Consider the following 22,024-nt stretch of genomic DNA (forward strand, 5'->3'; position numbering starts at 1 on the left):
GACCTCCATAAGAGGAAGAGGAACTCCTTGGTCCTGAAACACCATATCTCAATGCAATTGGCGCACTTATGTATTTTGCTAATGCTACAAGGCTTGACATAGCATTTTCTGTTAATTTACTAGCAAGATATAGCTCTTCTCCTACAAAGAGACATTGGAATGGGATTAAGCATATTTTGTGATATTTAAAGGGAACTCTTGATATGAGTTTGTTTTATGCTTACAAAGGTAGTGCAGATCTTATTGGTTATGCAGATGCAAGTTATTTATCTGATCCCCATAAAGCCCGATCTCAAACCGGGTACGTGTTTACATGTGGAGGTACTGTCATATCATGGCACTCCACAAAGTAATCTATTGTTGCTACTTTTTCAAATCATGCTGAGATAATAGCTATTCATGAAGCAAGTAGGGAATGCGTATAGTTGAGATCAGTGATTCATTTTATTCAAAAAAAATGTAGTTTTGAATGTGATAAAAGATTCACAATTTTATACGAAGACAATGATGCATGTATATCCCAATTGAAGGGAGGATTTATAAAAGGAGATAGAACGAAGCACATTTCACCAAAATTATTTTACATACACGATCTTCCGAAAAATGGTGACATTGATGTGCAACAAATCCATTCAAGTGACAATCCGGCAGATTTATTTACTAAATCTTTGCCAACTTCAACTTTTGAGAAGATTGTATACAAGATTGGAATGCGGAGACTCAAATATTTGAAACAAGATTTTCATGAGGGGGAGTAAAATGCGCGATGTAGTCTTTTTTCCTTACTAAGGTTTTTTCCCACAGGGTTTTCCTTATAAGGTTTTTAATGAGGCAGCTAGCAATGCGTATTACTAAATATGTGTACTCTTTTTCCTTCACTAGGATTTTTTCCCACGGGAATTTTCCTAGTAAGGTTTTAATGAGGCGCATTATCTTTTAATGAACATCCAAGGGGGAGTGTTATAAATATATTATATTATGGATGTTCATTTAGTACTCCGTTGTAAATAAGCTTCCTGGAGAAGTTTATTCATATGAAACTCCGCCGTAAATATGTTTATCTATTTAGTACTCTATTGGAAATAAGCCTCCTGAAGAAGCTTATCATTTTGGTACTCTGTTATGGATAAACATTACCCCCGGTAGAAGATTATCTATATCTGGTACAGTAACATCTTACAAGCAGCTTACACAGTAGCTTGCAATAGCAGCTTACACAACATCTTACATAGCAGCTTACAGTAGCATCTTACGCAACAACTTCCTTTCTTCTATAAATAAAGGAGTTTTCAGTTCATTATATACATAAATTTGAAGTTTGAATAATATATCAGTTTCTCTCTATACTTGTCTTTAATTTACGGTCTTTATTTTATAAGAGATAGAAAGTAAAAGCAAACTTTTTTCTCATAGAGAATACATTGACATACTAAACATATTTTTCTCATAATAAGTTCAAATATTAGTCCCTCCAACAACTTCGAACAAATTTTCCAGATTGATATCAGATCCTTAATCATAAAATTTCAGACGTGCAAAGATAACATTCAGCGAAAACAATTTTCCTTATGTATGCTGTTATCCTTTAATGAACAAGGTGTAGTGAAAAGTGGTACAAAACAACCAGAAATACATTGAATCCGTATCTTGGTATTTTATTTCTTGATTCTCAATGCATCCTGACCTTCAAAAGTGTGTTAATCGTAAGTTGTTTCAAATTTGGAGAGAAAAGGTGCTCACATGAAAATCCAACTAAAACTAAAAGAAGTGACCAATCTCTATCAGCACAATCAGCTAAAGCTGCAACCTTTTTTTTTTCTTTTTCTTTCTAGAACCTGTAACTTCACTATACTTGGAAGTTGTTACTTAGCAATCAGCAAGTGCAATTAGCTGATCAACCACAGTCGGGTCTGCAAGTGTACTAGTGTCCCCAAGCTCATCTAACTGCCTGGAAGCAATTTTCCTTAGAATTCTTCTCATTATTTTCCCACTTCTTGTCTTTGGAAGACCCGGTGCCCAATGTATCTTGTCTGGCGCTGCAAAAGCTCCAATCTGACATGTGAAATAAAAAGCTTCAGACAGTGGTAAGAACTTCATGCAATCTCAAACACAAGGAGAATGCTAGTGTACATTCTGCAGTAAAAACATTATATGCTCATATTTATCAGATAAGCAGTGACTCAGGTCATGTATTAGCAGTGCTTTCTAACCTCCCCTTTTGTTTTCTTTTTTCTCCTTCTGTGGAAGTACAAGGGTATGTATGTTGGAAACAAACAAAATAGGTATGTCCCCAAGGGAATAAAACTAAAAATTCCCTGGTTTTCATTTCATATTCTCCAAAAATCCAATTCAACCAAATTTTCAAATACCTTACCCAATACAACAACAACCCAATTCCATGGGTTAAAATGTCAGACCGGTCAAGGAGATGACTACTAATACCAACTACTACTTCAATACTAAACTCCGGAAAAAAAAAAGCAACAACAACAAAAAAAAGAATGCCCTTACATCAACCAGGCCGCATATTTGACACTAGTTTTGGTAAGCAGGTAAAAAGGATGCTATGGTCCTAAATACAACTTGAACACTTTGCAATGGAAAGGCGAGGCTCTTAAAGCCTGAAGACCGGCATTTACACTAACTCCATTATTCCTTGTGTAAGTAATAGCTTCAGTCCTATGGCTAGATTTTCTCTTTTTCTTTCATTTTCCAATAAGTTCTGAGAGTTTATGGACTTCCTATTTTGCCCCATTGGTTGATAGTAATCAAGTAGCATGTCTAATAAAGGGGAAAACAAACAATAAGCAAATGTCGGATCACCAGAGAGGATGGAATAAATATACCTGGTTCCTAACAACCATCACAAGACTTTTTCGCAGGTCATCACTGTATGGAACACCTTCGACCAGAGAAACAAATGCATATATTCCCTGTCCTTTAACCTTTCAGGCAGACTCCAGAAGAACAGATTAGAGTAGAGAACGGAAACTTTCATATAAACTCAGATGAGAAGTAGAAACATGAAAATACCTCATGCTCTACACCAACCACAGCTGCTTCAGCACACTGAGGATGTGAAACTAGAGCCGATTCCACTTCAGCTGTGCCAATACGATGTCCACTGCATGTGTTAAAACTACTTCATACAATATACAAGTAGAACTACCAGTTCAACTAGCTACAATATAATAGTACCTGCACAATACTCGCTTCCAATTGAATTTGCACTATTAAAGATTACTTCCAGCAAAAATGACACTTCAAATTTTCAAAATTGAAAGGAATTTGCTCAGTTCCCAGAAGGAATTTTCTTGTTCCTCTAATTTTTTTCAAACTCTAATTAGGTTCTGAAAACGTGAAAATTCATATGCAAACTATACCTCACATTAATCACATCATCTACTCTTCCAGTGAGCCAGCAGTAACCATCTTTGTCCCTGAAACAGAAGTTTGAACGTTACAATGGAAAATCAGTCAAAACAGGTGCAAGAAATCAGAGAAGAAAAAGCAAATTATGTCTACACGTTCCCTTGTGATAATGTATATAGACAACCAGGAATCCACTTCACTGGAAAATACCTGCTGCAGCCATCACCACTAAAATAATAGCCAGGGAAGGCACTAAAGTATGTGGCTTCATATCTTTCGTGATCCCCATAAAGTGTTCGAAATGCCCCAGGCCATGAACTTTTCACACACAGGTACCCGCTGCACTCACCTTCAATCTCAACACCTTTCTCGTCCACTATTACTGGCTGCGTGATTTTAGAACATCATGACCATATGATGGACAAAAAGCAAAGACCAAATTTTAGAGGCTTTCCTTGTTTCACATTATCATGATAAATAAAAGTACAAGCTCTGCATGACTTCAGTTTTAACTTTCCTTAGACATACAGTTATCATGTATTAAATCCTAAAGATATTCAGACATTCTAAAAGATGGTATTGCGTGGCATGAGAGACACCATCACATAATCTGCTAGACAGCAAACTCAATAATATCATTCCAACAATACCAAATGAAAGTCTGGGTTCCAAATATACTTGGAGGTCTGTTTATTATCCTAAGCAGGTACCTGGACTCCAAAGAAAGGAAAAGTAGCAGAACCAGGTTTCTGCGGCCATGCTCCTGGTAAAGGAGTAATCTAGAAAGAAATAATTAAGAGTGAAGTAAGACATTCATTTCTATGTGAATGATAAAAATGATGAAAGCAGTAACTGAGATACCATGAAGCCACCGGTTTCTGTTTGCCACCATGTGTCAGATATGGGGCACCTTGCATCACCTACCACATTGAAAAACCACCTGCTCAAAGATGAACAAAAACTTGAAGAAAGCATGTCGTGGATGTTCTGATATTCAGGGAAAAATAGACAAGCAAAAGATCCATATGTATAGCTGACACCTCCATGCACTTGGATTGATAGGCTCCCCCACACTTCCAAGCACCCGTAAAGATTTGCGTGAATATCGAGAGACATGCTGAAAAGTCAAATGAACAGATGCATATAAGTTATACGACTTCTATCTATTGATATTAAATAATTATCAATATTTTAAATAGCAAAATCAGGGAGTTTTACCTTTTCTTTTTAATGGAAAAAGTATTTTATTGATTGAATGGGAACAGCACGCAAACACGATGTACATATAAAGCATTAATATTTCATACCAAAGCAAAGCATGATTTACTATGAATAACATCCAATCATGTGTAGTAACAAGAATACAAAGTGCTCTAAAAAAGTATAAAATAAAAAAGGTTCCTCTAACTTGTGCAAAATGTACTTTTAATTCCTTCGAATGCCCTCCTATTTCTCTCCTTTCACATGGTTCACTTGATTGCTAAAGCTGCTATTTCCCATACTCTTCTCCTCTGCCTCCTCCTTCAGAACTTCCATCTGGATTGATGGATTCTCACATCAACCATTCAACTCCAAACATGTTCCATATGGTGCATTATAATTGGTATAAAATTGGGGAACGAAGTAGAGCAGATAATGAACATCTTCCTCCGCCTTCTTGCTCAAAAAACACCAGCTTATGCATCGAATCCTTCTCTCTAAAATTGTCTGCTCTGAGGATTGCTCTCCAGGCAGCTGTTCATGCATGGGACACTTTTCATGTAGCTTTCGAAATACACTGGCACGAGGGATACACAGGGATGAATAAGGAAAATTATCTTTCCACTCTTTTAGAAAGATTAAATTAAATGTTTCCTTCTTTCGTTCATTAAGTATCTTTCTTAGAGCCTGTTTGGCCAAGCTTCTGAGAGGCCAAAAAAACTTTTTTAGGAATTTGAGGTGTTTGGCTACAATGGAGAAGTGCTTTTGAGCAGCATCGGTTTTGGGAAGAAGCTACAAATTCTAGCTTCTTCCAAGAGCAGACGCAGAAAATTTATTTTTCAAGACTAAAATATCCTTACCAAAAATTTATATTTTTCAAATTTTCCCTCGTTAATTTAAACTTTTCCTTTCCTTTTTTGTTTCTAACATCCGTTTCTTCTCTCTTTTTTATTTATTTCCACTGTACTTTTATTCACCTTCTCCTATTCCTTTTTGGAATAGTCGAAGACTCACCGACTTCGAGAAAAAGAAGAATGGATGAGATACACATGAAGCACCAACTGACACAAGTAATCATCATCTTCCTGAAGTTCTCTACCGTTTAGATCATCCCTCGCGCAGTTAGCCAAGTGTAGAAGCACACAATTCTCGATACCCTAAGGATCCATACTGAGATATGTGGAAAAGCTAACTCTCCCTATCAGAAGCTCATTATAATAGGACTTAAAAAAAAGACACCATTTTCCCTGCACCAATCTCCATACATCTTCGCTATCTTGTGAAATTCTATGTTTGTGAAACAAATCGATCAAATTTTGAACTTCTTCACCTCCCAATCTTGCAAGTTCCTTCTGCCCTCAAATCCCAAAGCGCTCCTCCATTACCCAATATTACGAATTTCTCCTCGATCTTTTTGTAGATTTGACCCACCATTCCAGCTTGTTGAGATATATGTACAAGATTTCTCAGGAGCTTAACATAGAGTACAACTTCACACCACCGTTGTCTCTAGAAATAAATTCTTGTCACATTACATGCTTCGAGTTCAACATTTTGATTGGTCTACATAGCCCTTCATTATATAGTACCATAGAGAGACTTTCCTAACCCTCTTGATATGACCACTAGCATAGTAAGGACATGCAATAGGCAGGGATGACAAATAAGGTGCTCTTAACCAATACTTAATGCTCGTCTTCTTAACAAGTATTTTTTTATCCAACTTGCTAGCTTCTTTTCAACTCTCGCAATGGATGGACTTCATGTTGCTCATTCCTTATGACTTGCTCCTAGTAGTCCTAGTTAAGTTGTAGGAAGAGATCCCACCCTACAACCGAGTAGTTCTGCTAGTGCTTCAATAATTACTGTGATGTTTAACGAACCTATATTTCTTTGAATTAATCTTTAATCCATAGAGTGTCTCAAACCATACCAAATAGATTCCTCAAGTGCCTAAGTTGATTTATGTCTGCATCACGAAATACAAGGAAATCATTGGCGAAGAACAAGTGAGAAACTTGGACATCATCTCTAGTCCATGGTGAAACTGAGAAATTCCTCGAGAAACCCACTATTATTGCTTTATCTTCGTCTTGCTAAATATTTCCACAGACAAATGAATAATATGGGTGATAAAGGGGTGTGTGAATCAGCTTGCGCGTACCTTGACTATTCCACTGGGTATTTGCTACCTCCCTTTCCACCCAAAAACTCCTACTAATTGTGTTGGTATCTCTTCCGTCTTGTTTTTTCTAAACACACAAGACTCGGACCTCACTCATTTATCCCACATTCATGATGTCCCTCTTGTTCGGATAATCATCTCCCTTTCCCCTCACTATGATATTTTAACTTCAATGTATAACAATTCATTTTAACCCCTTGCATTCATACTAGTGCAACTATCTCATCGAAAATTTAAAGTATTAGATATGACATAATTTTATTTACTTAATTATGTCAACACATCCCCTCACATGCAGGTCTAATTTCTTTTCACAGGATTAACATGTGCACGTTATGGACGGCGACAATGAGATTCTAAAAAGACCTACATCGACTGCAACACTATATTGAATTATGTGACTACTCCATCTAAAAGATTAAGCTTAAAGATTGCAACTTTCTTTCATAAGGTAAGGTAAATTTCATTAATAAAGTGCTAAGGAGGTACTGCAAAATAAAGACAAGATTACAACATACGTGTTACCATTTCATTCCCATCAATTCCAACGCAAAATATTAACTATAGAAACATGTTGGCCTTGGCCTTTGTTAAAGAATAAATGTAGTCATATTTCTTGTAATATATATGATAGCAAAACTGTAGGGATTTGATTGCCGATATACAGAATTTTCCTTTTCAGGTTCTTTCCATAGTTATGACACACTATCTCACTCTCTCTCTCAAAATATTAACTATAGAAGCATGTTGGCCTTTGCCTTTGTTAAAGAATAAATGTAGTCATATTTCTTGTAATATACATGATAGCAAAACTATAGGGATTTGATTGCAGATATACAGGATTTTCCTTTTCAGGTTCTTTCCATAGTTCAGACACACTCTCTCTCTATATATATGTATTTATTATTTCATGGAATAATACATCGTTTCTCCATACCTTATTCTATTACATGGTATCAAAGCGGGTCGTTTACTTTCCCGGAGTGAGTCAGGAAACTCGCTGGAAGTGCGACTTAGTTTCGAACAAAATTTGGTACTTTGGAAGGAAATTGGGAATTGAAATTTTGTTGTCACCACCTACATAGAGAGGGCCTTGCACCCCTGATCTATAGGACCCTAGATTCAAATGGCCGACAGAGACGAGAGTGAGTGCCATGCACCGGCGAAATATTTACCGGTAGTTGTGCAGTGGCATTGCGTGCATCACCAGAAATTAATTTCGTTCGATGTTCGCGCATCGCCTCGACATCTCCGATTAGAAGTTGGTGCAAGCTTGTTCGACAGGTTTCGTGTGGGGAGAGTTTTGACAATTTCCAGGTTATATCCTTCTCGATTTGTTATCTTATGCTCTCCAATCTGATCTTTTGTGGCTAGAAATTCGATTTTTGTTGCTAGGAATTAGTTTGTTCAATATGTTCTCCTCTGTTGTGTGAGAGTTGTTGTATTGAGAGTTTAGTGATCTGATTTGATTATTGTCTGAGGGCTGTGAGCTTTGTTGGTCCAGTTTGCTTCATTTCTGACGTCGTTCTGATGTTTCCGGCGTATCTGTGGTTGCTCCCAAATCATTTGGGCTCACTTAAGGAGAGTAATCTCATCCCAGATTCTTTGCTTCTGGCTCAGAACTTTCCTTTTGACTTGGGTCGTTGAGTTGGTTGTATACTGATTTGAAGCCATCTTGTGGAGTTCTATCTCCTTTGCTATTCTGAATTTCGTTAATTGGAAAATGACTGTTGGAAGAGGAAATAAGCCTTATGTTATTAATGTTGCCTCGAATCTATCATTTAAAAAAATATTGGTTTCAATGGATGAGTTTGCCAAGTCCTCTCAGTATCGAGAATCACTTGAGGAATCCACTACAGCTGCTACCCTTGTTGAGTTAGGAAAAGCATATCTTATCTCCTATTCAAATAAATGGGTGATTGATTCTGGTGCCACTAATCACATGACAAGGTAATCCCAATACCTTTTCCAGATTTCAATCACACAAAGCACCATCTCCTGTGACTGTAGCTGATGGGGGATCTGGAACTGTTAAACTAACCTCATCTATTACACTATCGTCTGTGTTAAGTCTTTGTATGGCTTGAAGCAGAGTCCCCTAACTTGGTTTGGCAAGTTTAGTGAGGTAGTTCAAGAGTTTGGGCTGAAAATGAGCAAATGTGACCACTTAGTCTTATATCTACAATTAATAGTTGGCACTATCCTCCTTGTTGTATATGTTAGATGATATTGTCATCAATGCGGGAATCTCTTCCCTCAAATCTTTCTTGCACACTAGATTTCATATGAACGATTTGAGCCCGTTAAAATATTTTTTAGGAGTAGAAGTAAATAGAAGCAAGAATGGAATTCTTCTGTCTCAGAGAAAGTATATTCTTGACCAACTTACAGAAACTGGAAAGTTGGCAGCCAAACCCTGCAGTACTCCAATGGTCCCTAATCTGCATCTTATAAAAGATGATGGCGATCATTTTGATGATCCAGAGAGATATAGGAGGTTAGTTGGAAAGTTAAACTATCTCACTATGACTCGTCCAAATATTGCTTTTGCTGTAAGTGTTGTTAGCTAGTTCATGTCCACACCTATGGTCAAACATTGGGAAGCTTTGGAACGGATTTTATGTTACTTGAAAGGAGCTCCCAGACTTGGCATATTGTATAGCAATCACGGCCATACTCGTGCTGAGTGTTTCCCAGATGTTGACTGGGCTAGATCCAAAACTGATAGAAGATCTATAACAGGAAACATCATACACCATCAAAACTCTGGTGTGATAATCAAACTCAAGCATCATACACCAGCAAAACTCTGCTGTGATAATCAAGTTGCTCTTCATTTTTCCTCAAATCCGGTGTATCATGAAAGAACTAAACATATTGAGGTTAGACTATCATTTTATTCGTGAGAAGATTCATGGAAACTTGATTTCCACTAGCTACGTGACGAGGGGAAAGCAACTAATTGATTTGTTCACCAAGGCGTTGAATGGAACCTGAGTTGAAGAATGAATGTAGTCATATTCCTTGTAATATACACGATAGCAAAACTATAGGGATTTGATAGCAAATCTATAGGATTTTCCTTTTCAAAATTTTCCAAAGTTAAGATTCTCTATACATGTGTATATATATATATATATATATATATATATATATATATATATATATATATATATATATGGAATAATATATCAACTATTACCCCATACCTTTCTATTACAACCTTCAAAACATCTCTTATTTCTTAGTAACCCGATAGTCAACATGACATATCGAGGGATGGTTTTTCATATAAAAAATGGTAAAAGGATTGAGAAGGGAAGCATTGGGGATGAAATGAGGAAAAAAGTGAGAAGGGCAGAGATGAGTTGTTGTAGACATAACCAAGTAAATAAATGTTTGCAAGCTTTAACTCCTCTTTGGCATAAAGCCATAAACTATGTTTGAAACATCAGCTGCTTAAGTTGCATCTTTTTTTTCTTAATTTCATTATGAAAAAACACTCAATAAAAGTTTTCTAGGAGTTTTACCGAGAGAAAACATTCATTTTCTCTATACGTTAATGAAGTTAGGCATAAAGGATGAGCCCATTTACTTAAGATATACCCTCAGGTTTTCAGGCATGCTCTACGTGATACCCCAACAGGATTTAAGCTCTTCTACAAAGCCGAGGGGTGTTTTCCGTTTGCCTAGCCACTAGGCCAGCTCTATAATCGTCCGTTAAAACAATGGTTATTCTAACTGCATACAACTAAAAAGTACGATAGAAGTATTGAATAACAACCAGCTAGATATAGGTGAAAATAAGTAGATGTATCCTTGCCTCATCTCCCTCACGCATCAGAGACCTCACCAGAGTGGGAGCTGTATAAAATATTGAAACCTTAAACTTATCAACAATATCCCAACAACGTCCAGCATCTGGATAACTTGGGGCCTACAAAATCAAAATAACAATGTCAGAAAGAAGATGCTAGTCAAGTGCAACCCTGCTTTCACAAGGTTCACACATTTTTATCAAATTTCTAAACAAATTAGAAAGCTTCACTCATTTCAACAATGACCAACATCTAAACATAAGAATGAGCGGAAGACGGTTTGAATAGAGCTAACAGAATTGCATAATGGATCGAACCAATATTGCAAGGACACAGATCTAGCAATGTACATGGAACACAAGAAACTTATGAAATTAAGGGAGAACCGACTATGACGCCAATAAGAAGGAATTGGTGAAAATGTATCCCCATCAGTGAAAATTTCAAAAGACAACATAGGTAGAGACAATCCATAAATTATTAAAACCATTAACTCACATAAAGGAAGTCCTTTTTTTTATAAGGTAAATACTTTTATTAATGACGGGGAAACCCTGTATACAAACCGTAATACCATAAACATAGAAAGTCTACACCAAAATATGTTTCTCTATGAAAGAAATCCAATCTTCTGTATAAGTAGGGACCTCATGGGTACACCAAAAGGAAACTAGAAACAAAAGAATACTTTGCAATTTACAAAATCTTGGTCTACCCCTTCGAATGCCCTTCTATTTCTCTCTTTCCAAATGACCCACATGATGGCTGGTGGAGCAACATCTCAAGCCCTTTGTCTTCTCCTCCCCTCTATTTCACTTTATACGACACACTCCATAAATTATTAACATTAAAATACATACTCCCTCTGTTTCAATTTATGTGACACACTTTCGTTATCACTCCGTTCCAAAAAAATGACACATTTCTATATTTGAAAACAATTTAACTTTAAACTTTTCATTTACTCTTAATGAGAAACTTTTATAGTCGTACAAATTGAAAGCCCCACAAAAGCTTTTATCCTTTAAGCTTTTAAGACCACAAGTTTTAGAAGTCTTCTTTTTTTCTTAAACTTTGTGCCGAGTCAAACTATGTCACATAAATTAAAACAGAGGAAGTATATCTTGTTTCTTTTCTTCTATAATGCAAACAAAGCATTTAATAATCCTTCTATCACATTTTATGTGATACACTTTTCGTTTTAGTCAGTTCCCAAAAGAATGACACCATTTTCTTTTCCATAAGCCATTTAATCTTATTTTTGATAACCAAGAAATTCCCGCAGCCAATGACGCGCTGTTCAAAACTCAATAGATAACGGACCCATCCATCTACTCTTCTCTACTTAATACCAACCTTTTGTTTGTGAAAACTATTCAATCTTAATATTCACATTTTATCCTAATGACATGACTTGTTGGGACCCATATAAAGTTCATCTATTATAAGGGAGAAAAATGAAAAGACATGTGGAACTTTAACCACCACTTGGTACTTTGCATAAATTTGGCTTACACATCAAAGGTCTTCTTTACTTTCTTATGTTCCATTCCCAGTCAATTACCTTCACATAAGATGGGGCGGAAGAAGTATCAAAGTACCAGAAAAGTTATACCATCACGAAAAGTTCTACATTAGTTTTTTAGACAACATTGACCCACCTTTTTCAAATTTGGGTACATTTATGTTTTCTGCTTTATATTAATAACATTAGGTGCTTATTCAAGTTTGTTCTCGATGTTTCTAATTGAGCAACAGGATGGATGGGGTAACTGAGTAACTCTAAGAAACTTGAAAGGGGAACACTGGATTTAGACTTTCAGTTGAATAGCCTATGTTTAATATCAATTTCTTGAAATGATTATCCGAAACTTGTGAGCTGAGAATATACTTTTAAACCATAGTTCTTCGTATAATGGTTAGTCCCTAAAACATTTTATCTCAAAATCCATAGAAATATAGGTTATTGGATAGAACATATAGATTCACAATAGGCATAGGAATATGTAGTATTTGGGTACTGGTGACTCTAACGTAACACTACATGACATCAAATTTAAGTAGGAACGTCGTAAAGATCCAATGAACTATAAAGTCAACTTATGATCCTAGGTTTCTCTAAGAGCAATATAATTCTAGTCTTAATTCTTTTTTTTTCCTTAAAAGTTCTATTCATTTTGGATTTCATTTGATTTGGAAGTTTACGATTCACAGAGAGGAAGTTCTTCCTCCCTCTATGATTGGTTCAAAATCTCTCATGATTTAAGCAATTAGGGATCATATAACTAGGTCCTATACAGGTCAATATGTCACTGTTTATTGGAATTACATTTTCTTTCTTTTAAGTGCTATAAACTTTTTCTGCCATCCTACTATTCCTGGGGCTTTGCTTCTATTCAATACATGATGATTGAAGCCAATTTTGGTCTCAAACAAAGTTAGGTTTTACATGATTTGGATACTTCAAAATCACGAGAATTGATATTCACTCTTCTTCTTTTTTTTATAAGGTAAAGGTTAATACTTCACTCACCATTATCTTACTTTTACATGATTTCGACTACTGGTTCACACTCTTCAACTTCTAAAAGAAAGAAAATCACACAGTTTTTTAGCAACACCAGTCTAGCACTCATCAGACTAAAAGGTAGATTCCACAGTTCTGACACAAAGGTATAATATTTATGAACCAAGTTCACAAAAAACAAAAAGGTAAAAATTTTACGTTGACACATTATAGTTATTGCTCCTTTCTTTTTTTCTTTTTATTTATTTATGAGTATTTTATTACTAGTATTTTACCTACATAAGACTTTTTTGTTTACATTATAGAAAAAGAAGGAGAAGGGTATTTGCCTGCATTTATTTATGATTAAGTATTCTATTTTGATTTTGTATGTATTTAAAATTGTAGAAATATGACTTGTTTCTCTTGTTTCTAATGTCATTATTATTGTCAATTTTGATAACCGTTTTATGTTGATGTTTTAAGTAAGCCTGTTAACATATATTCTCACTCTTACTAGGATTTCAGCAGTAAGAATCACGCTCCAAGCAGCTGTGGCATAAAAAAGGCAACGCTTAGCTATGAAGAAGGATCTTACACCTTGTGTATCCAGAAGGGTTTTAATATCGCAAGTAGCAACACATTTCACTGAAGCGTCAAACCCCTGCTCAGATTGCTAGTGATCCGTCCTACAACATCAGCCACCAATCCCTCCTTACAAGTATTAATACCAAACAGCTAATTGAACTTAACCTTCAAAGCACTCCCTTCACACAACCAATGATCCCAGAAAAGAATTCTCCATCCATATTTGTTCCCCAGTAGAGCTCCATTGAAGATTTTGATCTTCCTCACCCCTAATCCTTTTCTCTAATTGGAAAAGATACTTAGTTTCAAGCAATAAGGTGAGATTTTTGTCACCTTCACCATCATCCTAGAAGAAATCCCTTTGCAGACACTCTATATCCCAAAAGAGAATGTATGAAGATGAAGTTGGTACGCACGAATTAAAATAGGATATCTGAAACGGAATGCTATGGAAGTGCTATACAATAGGAAAATACCTACCAAAATAAAAGGCAACCTTTATAAAGCGATTGTGAGACCAACAATGTTATGTGGGAGTGAGTGTTTAGCCTCTAACGTCCAATATATCTTTTCGTAGAAATGTGAATATTAAGATGGATATGCACTAATACAAGATTAGAAATGATTAGATTCTAGAGAAGATATCTGTAGCAGACTTGGAGGATAAAATGAAAGGTCGCTTGAGATAGTTTGCCATAAACTTCCAAAGCACCGTCTTGAAGGTAGAATGCTATGATAATTGAAGTTGTTAAAAGAGGACAAGGTAGACCTAACATCATCATCATCAGTCTTTTTTGTATATTCAGATATTTGCATGTCGGTAAAAGGTTAAAGAACCTCTTCTTTTCTTTTTCTGGAAAAAGAAAAAAAAAGGTTAAAGAACCTGTAGAGTTTAGAAACCCTAATTTGTCTTAAACAACATATTATTGAGTATTGAACGAAATGGGTCCACATTGAGCAAAATGTATGGTAGGGATTCACATAGTTAAATTTTAACTAGCTTGGGCTTGACTTAACAGTCATCCATTGTCTACTTCAAATTTATATGGATAAGATTATCAAAAAAAGAAAACGCAAGGTTGGGTGTGTTCCAATTTGTATAGAAGATTGTTTGTAGTTCATAGAGAATCTATTATGTTGTAGATACCTACTTTCTGGCAAGCTGCTTGTATATGGGAGATTTTCTCATTATTAATAAATTGCCTTACAAAAAAAAATGAAAACGCAAGAGAAGAAGAAAATTAGAATTTAATTATTCAAACTTGTCCTTTATTTAAACTACCTTTGCTAAATGCTTTCACTTAATCAAGCTATATTTGGACCAGCAGATGATGTTTGGTAATAATAAAATAAATACCCCTTCAAAAATCACAACAGTTGCTCCATTTAGCAAAGGTCCATAGGTTACATAGCTATGCCCAGTTATCCAACCACAGTCAGCTGTACACCTACAAATAGTAAAAAGAATCCAGGGAAAACACATTTCAAGAAATTTGACCTAGTTTTAGAATAATGAAGAGAAGTATAGAAGAAAGAGCTGTCTTGGAAGTACCAATATATGTCTGTAGGCTTGTAGTCAAATGCATATTTGAATGTTGTAGCAGTGTACACCATATATCCTCCCGTTGTATGCAGGACACCCTTTACACAAACTGGAGAATATAAGACACTAAACATGAGGAAAAAAGAGTGCAAATCCAGGAAGCATGAAACCTTAGGCTTTCCGGTACTCCCGCTGGTGTAAAGCAGGAAAAGTGGATCTTCTGCGTCAACCCACTCCACATCACATGTAACTGGATATTTCGGAATAACATCCTGGAACCACACAAGCAAGTTGGACCCGACTGATCAATAAGAAGTGAAATCCATAAGGACTACATACAAGACCTTAGCCTATAAGATGATGGGCAGCAAGATTACATTGGTCTTAAAATTTACTGTATGGTCCATATATACAATTGTCATGTACCATTGGACTACAGGGTAAGGTAAATTCACAAGACACATACAAGGAGAGGAGATGTCAACCAGAAATACTAGGAAAGGAGAAGACAACAGTGAAAAGCATCAAATATGTTTGCAGTTGAGAAACCCAAACTAATTGTGTTCATTAACAAAATCCATAATTACTTAAATACATCTGACCGAGCAACCATGCTCATTAACAAAATCAGAGTTCTGTACATATATCTTGCAAGCAATAACTCTTTTGAACATCTACGAAAATCGACATCACTATTAGAAAAATGAAAAATATTTAACATGAATCCTGACTATGAGAAGAAAAATTAAATAAATAAGAAAAGGCAAGTCAGACAGAGCTCTGCAATTACAGAAGCTTCAAAATTATAGGTATCAATTCTCAAATTGAACCCGTATTTCAGAAAGTCATGTGTTGCTAACCTGCCACCAAATGTCTCTCCCCTTGATCCATTTAGTCATTTCCTTTTTCATTGCTGATTTATTTTCATATGTCAAACACACATCTGCAAGGTGCAATAAGAAATAAAGATGGAAATCAATATACCATATCATCGTCATTACCAAAATAAAATAAAAGTGCAAGTAAAAGATAAAAACAATAATAGTAACAAATAGAAGTTTTGTACCAAGTCTAAAACCTATTCCCAATTAGTAGGACGCAAAATGATTTAGCAAAAAAAAACATTTCAAAAAAGAAAATAGCAAACAAAAACAAGTACCAGTAATCAGTTTGGAATCACTTTATAATCCTCAATTCTTTTTTATGAGGTAAATAATTTTATTAGTAATAGTTCTCAATCTAACTTATCACTTTGCATTGCTTGCTTCCTTTCTATTTAACTTCCCTATCCTTTATTAAAAATATATAACTTCCCTCTCACGTATGTGCAGATTAATGAAGCAGTAAAATCAAAGTTTAGGCCGCAAACTGAAATCATACCCAATCCAAGATGGACACCATAGTGTTACATCACCCAAACAGTAGCCCAACACTACAACAACAACAACATACCCGGTATAATCCCACAAGTGGGGTCTGGGGAGGGTAGTGTGTACGCAGACCTTACCCCTACCTGGCAAGGTAGAGAGGCTGTTTCCGATAGACCCTCGGCTCAAGAAAAGGTGAAAAGAGAGAGAAAGGAAGAAAACGAAGAAGAAAAAGGAAGAAGAAAGAAAGAACAGGGGGACAAGACAAAGGACGATAAGGAAAAGGGGAAAAAGACAACAACAACAATAACAATAACAACAACAACCAAAAAAAAAAAAACAAGTAAAAGAAAAAGTAGCATCAAATAGTAACAAACTGGAAAATACAATACACGGAGCGAACGAAACAATAAGCAAATACTAGAGGTCAAAGAATACAAAAAGAGAGAGAGAGAGAGCTACTAATACTACTAAAAAAGAACGGGGAACTCTCGACTACCTACTAGCTTACTACCCTAACCTTCGACCTCCACACCCTTCTATCCTGGGTCATGTCCTCAGTGAGCTGAAATAGCGTCATGTCCTGCCTAATCATCTCTCCCCAATACTTTTTCGGCCTACCTCTACCCCTTCTCAGCCCCGCCACGGACAGCCTCTCACACCTCCTAACAGGAGCATCCGTACTCCTCTGCACGTGCCCGAACCATCTCAGCCTTAACTCCTGCATCTTATCCTCCACGGGGGCTACTCCCACTTTGTCTCGAATAACTTCGTTCCTAATCTTATCTCTCCTGGTATGCCCACACATCCATCACAGCATCCTCATTTCTGCTACTTTCATCCTCTGAACATGGGAGTTCTTGACTGGCCAACACTCAGTCCCATACAACATAGTAGGTCTAATCACCACTCCGTAGAACTTACCCTTAAGCCTTGGTGGCACCTTCTTATCACACAAAACACCGGATGTAAGCCTCCATTTCATCCACCTCGCACCGATACGGTGGGAGACCTCATCATCAATCTCCTCGTTACCTTGGATTATAGACCCGAGATACTTGAAACTACCCCTCCTCGGGATGACTTGGATATCAAGCTTCACACCCACGTCCGCTTCATGAGTCTCGTCACTGAACTTACACTCCAAGTATTCATTTTTGGACCTGCTCAACTTGAAACCTTTAGACTCTAGGGTCTGTCTCCAGACCTCCAGCCTCGCGTTAACCCCGCTTCTCGTCTCATCAATCAGCACTATGTCATCGGCAAATAACATGCACCATGGCACCTCCCCTTGAATGTGGCGCGTCAACACATCCATCGCCAAAGCAAATAAGAACGGGCTAAGAGCCGATCCCTGGTGCAACCCCATCACTACTGGGAAGTGATCCGAGTCACCTCCTATTGTCCCCACCCGAGTCTTAGCACCATCATACATATCCTTGATTACCCGAGTCTTAGCACCAAACAGTAGTCCAACACTGATTCTTAATAATTTTTCACAATGAAAATAATAATTTATTGGTGTTATGGGGTAACCCCTGCATACGAGTATACAAAGAGCAAAGAATCCTACATAAGTACATGATTTTCTACGAAGCACCCAATCATAGCATGTATGTACGCTGGGCAATTACGCAACAAATGGACAAACACTCTGTATTCTTGTACATGAATTACCAACTAATGCAAATTGTCCTTCTCCTCGAGTTTTCAGCTGAGTGGCTCCTTACTCTAATATCAAAGCAAGTAATGACACTCTTAGTCGGAGCTCTAGGATCCCATATCGAAACATGAGAAACAATTTCCCGTTTTTCCCTCCCGAGTACTCTGCTACAGAAAGACTTAACTATGAACATGCCCTCTCTTTGTTCCCTATCTCCAACTTTTGCTGTCATTGTCCTTAAGTGATCTGCTTGTAAAATGATTCCACGAACCTGCTGAGTTAAAATCGCTCACTTTTGCAAATTCTTTCCAAAACTTAGGTCTCCACCATATTCCTTTGCATATATAGACAACTGCTTATATCTGCTGGGACATACAACATACCTACAAAAATTCGCCTTTTTTGTCTTACCAGTCCAAAGTAAAAAATGAAGAAGAAGAAGAAGAAGAAGAAGAAGAGAGTTGTTCTTTCAATAAGTTATTTACATTCTATCATAATAGCATCCAGAGGATGCAGGTCAACAAAAACTGGGTGGTTCGGGTTCCTAAACAAAACTCAAGGAACCAACAAAATCAAGAAGTTGATGTACATCATGTTTTGATGAGGGAGTTGATGTACATCATTTACAATATTCAGTTTATCCAGCTAAACAAATGCAATAAACACCAAGATTTTACAGATGATATGGAGGTGAAGGTTCCTTCAAAGCATCTCAAGTTTCCCGCCCTGCAAAGCATCCAAGAAATTACAGCCTGGTATGGTCTGCCATAGTTTTTAATAGGCTTCTCTACCCTCCAGCAGCACCCACTGATGAAGGTAGTCTTTCCAGTGGATGGTGTCACCCAGTGGATTCCAAAAAGGTTCATGAGCATATTCCAGAGGTCTCTTGCCACAGGGCAGAGTTTGCTACCACATATAAATGTTTATAATCTGTTTCATGTTTCTTTTAGCAGTGATATCTTTATCTCTATGTTGATGTTCAATAATTTGGTCTTATTTACTCCTTCACTAATGAGGCCTAATGTAAAGCAAAATATGCATACCCCTTTAAGCCTCTTCACAAGTAATGATTGTTAGGAAGAATCTTCTACTGTCATTGCTACTTATTTCTCTCTATTCTTCTTTAGTAATCTTCCCATCCAATGTTTGCATCCTTCTTAATGATAAACCAAGAGAAATGAACAATGCCAGATCGAATGGGTAATGGCACATAAAGCAACCAACCTTGGGGGGGAGGGCTAATACAGCTTGCTGCTCCAAATTACCAAAAGTCTGCCATATGTGGCCACGAATCTACAACATAGTATGATTCTTTACAAACGACAACCAATCTTCTATACACACTGGAACCTCATGGGTGCACCAAAAGAAACTAGGAACGAAAGGTTATTCCTCAAAAGTGCATAGTTGTTCTTTATCCCATCAAAAGTTCCTCTATTTCTTTCCTTCCACAGCACCCACAAAAGTGCTAGTAAGGCAACATCTCATGCTTTTGAGACGACAATTTGATTTACTAAAAGACAAGCGAGTTGATAACTGCTCAACTCTGAAGTGGGTAGCACATCACCCGGGGGGGAGGGGGGTTTAACAAGATCTTCGACAGGTGCAAACTACTTCCTGCACCATGAAAGTCTACTTTGCTCATTTGTTAAATAATTTCTTGGAAATTCGGAAACCTACTTAACCAGAAATAAAATAAAGAAATTTTGGTGCACTTATCCTTTAAAATCTTCTCACCTGTATTGATGCCATTATGAGCAGATTCCATAAGGGCTCTATCAACAATTTCTTTGAGATAAATGATCTTGGACCCCCTCATAACAGCATTGCACGTTATGACGACCTTCGGTCTGCAATCCATGATTCTTTGAGCAAGAGATTCAGCTGAGAACCCAGCAAACACAACCTGATGTATAAAACAACCTGGATTACGATGTTTCCTACCCTATGTATCTGGTTATTCGGATTTGGTGAAAGGGATTTAAGAAGGAAAAGGAAGAAATGAAATGGTGTTGGCTCAAATTAAAGGTCACAGTTCCCTTAGAGTCAATTTGACTATTCTTTGAAGTAAAATTCGAAGATAATTCATGTGTGTCTTAAAGATAAATATAAGCATTGCAATGCAATGCAAAGCTGAAAAGAAAGCTTGAAAAAGAATCCAGAATTAGATGAAAACACAAGTCAAAAAGATGATGATGAAGATTTAACTCACGAAGGGGACAACAATATTCAATTTGAAATAAAAGGGAATATAAACTACACTAACTATTACCGAGTGAACGGCACCAATACGAGCACAAGCAAGCATCGCAATTGGTAGCTCCATAAGCATGGGTAAGTAAATGACAACTGCATCACCCTTGCGAACTCCAATATCTTTCAAGTAATTTGCTAGCTGGTTAAAAAGAATATTAGAAATTTGTACCATATTTTTGCACACTATTGTATAAGCGGAAATATAAAATATAAGCCTTGTATGAGGAGCAGTAAAAAAAAATGCAAAAGCAAACCTGGCAAACTCTAGCCAAGAGTTGATTGTAAGTCAAAGAACTATCAAGACCAGGTTCATTTCCTTCCCAGTAAATAGCAATTTTGTCACCATTTCCAGATTCTATGTTTCTATCCAAGCAGTTGTAGCAGATGTTTGTCATTCCACCCTTGAACCACTGTTAAGAAAGACAAAAGTTGGTAACAAGCTTTTGAGAGAGGAATAAACGGATAAGTCACTGACCTCGATCTGGATTTTCCCCTTTCGAATATCAAGATTCTCAAAGTAGACCTGTTGGCCCCATTTCTCTCTCCAGTAGAACTCTGATGCAATGTCGGACCAGAATCCAGCGGGATCCTGGACCGACCTTCTATACATCTCCAAATACTACACAGAAGTTTGAAGGGATCAATACTTTTATCTTTTCCATGATAATGTTCAATAGTTAAAAGACCAAATAGATAGATTGAAGAAAAGATGATGAGGCAAGGAGGGGAACCTTCTGAGGAGAAGAAACATGAGCCTGGCGAGAGAAAATTTCGCTGGGAAAGACGAGATCATCCTCCTCGGAAGCAAGTGCCTCGCCTAAGATGAGAGCATTCAATCTGGTTATCTTGCCGGCTCCAGAAGGCAGTTTGGCCATGGATTCGACATGGCGCAAGTGATTCGATGTCGTCAAGTTCTTCCTTGGACTGACGGTAGTCGATGACGACGAAGAAGCAGTGAGCGGGTCTTCCATCGGACTTCCCCCAAATCGGAACGTGAACGAAGGCCTCTTGACACTCACCCACGGCCGGCTAAGCTGGGACTTGGCAGCGCGAGAGATCGGAATTGGAGATGCTGAAATATAAATACCGCTGGTGCTGTTACTAATATTATTCCACGAAGGATGATGGGTCATCCTTCCTTCCATAACTATTTTTATGGTGCTTCCTGCTTCCTAGGGAAATGCCAATATTCTACTATGAAAAATAATGAAAAGCTGGAAAGACTTCTTTACTTCTTTGTTTTCTGAATGTTGTTTTCAATATTTGATTTTGTAGTCTTCTATCACTTTTTTCTATTTTTTTCGACAAAAAGAAAAATGAACACATGAATTGACACTTAAGTAATATAACTTAACATGCCACAACCTCCTCATGGGTATGGAAAAGGAGTTGTCATGGAAATAATAGGTGCAAAGTGTGATAGATGGATAATTACATGATAGAATTGTTGATGATTTTTTTTTTTTATATAATTTCAGAGATCTTTGTTTGGCTTTGTGATACTAACCTTTACAATGATTTAAATA

The 22,024-nt window shown here is 36.9% G+C and overlaps 1 protein-coding gene across 9 annotated transcripts; it reads right to left on the reverse strand.

The window, feature by feature from the left end:
• Positions 1 to 1,546: 1,546 nt before the first annotated feature.
• LOC104114412 (acetyl-coenzyme A synthetase, chloroplastic/glyoxysomal-like) lies at positions 1,547 to 21,733 on the reverse strand. Of its 9 annotated transcripts, XR_011414140.1 has the most exons (19): positions 21,230 to 21,731; positions 20,974 to 21,117; positions 20,753 to 20,908; positions 20,515 to 20,637; positions 19,980 to 20,148; positions 16,073 to 16,155; positions 15,383 to 15,484; positions 15,222 to 15,310; positions 15,027 to 15,117; positions 10,581 to 10,694; positions 4,413 to 4,489; positions 4,234 to 4,312; positions 4,083 to 4,151; positions 3,583 to 3,758; positions 3,384 to 3,440; positions 3,034 to 3,124; positions 2,847 to 2,945; positions 1,795 to 2,052; positions 1,547 to 1,696 (listed from the first exon to the last, which is right to left on the reverse strand). XR_011414140.1 is itself a non-coding variant. In XM_009624859.4 (18 exons), the coding sequence occupies exons 1-18, from the start codon at positions 21,641 to 21,643 to the stop codon at positions 1,867 to 1,869; spliced, it is 2,319 nt and encodes a 772-aa protein (XP_009623154.1). In that variant the 5' UTR covers positions 21,644 to 21,731; the 3' UTR covers positions 1,547 to 1,866. The 9 variants fall into 9 exon arrangements, 1 of the variants encoding a protein (XP_009623154.1); XR_011414144.1 differs by having other exon boundaries at positions 1,547 to 2,052; positions 3,034 to 3,104; positions 21,230 to 21,732; XM_009624859.4 differs by having other exon boundaries at positions 1,547 to 2,052.
• Positions 21,734 to 22,024: the final 291 nt, after the last annotated feature.

Source organism: Nicotiana tomentosiformis, chromosome 2 (assembly GCF_000390325.3).
Source record: "Nicotiana tomentosiformis chromosome 2, ASM39032v3, whole genome shotgun sequence".
NCBI lineage: Eukaryota > Viridiplantae > Streptophyta > Magnoliopsida > Solanales > Solanaceae > Nicotiana > Nicotiana tomentosiformis.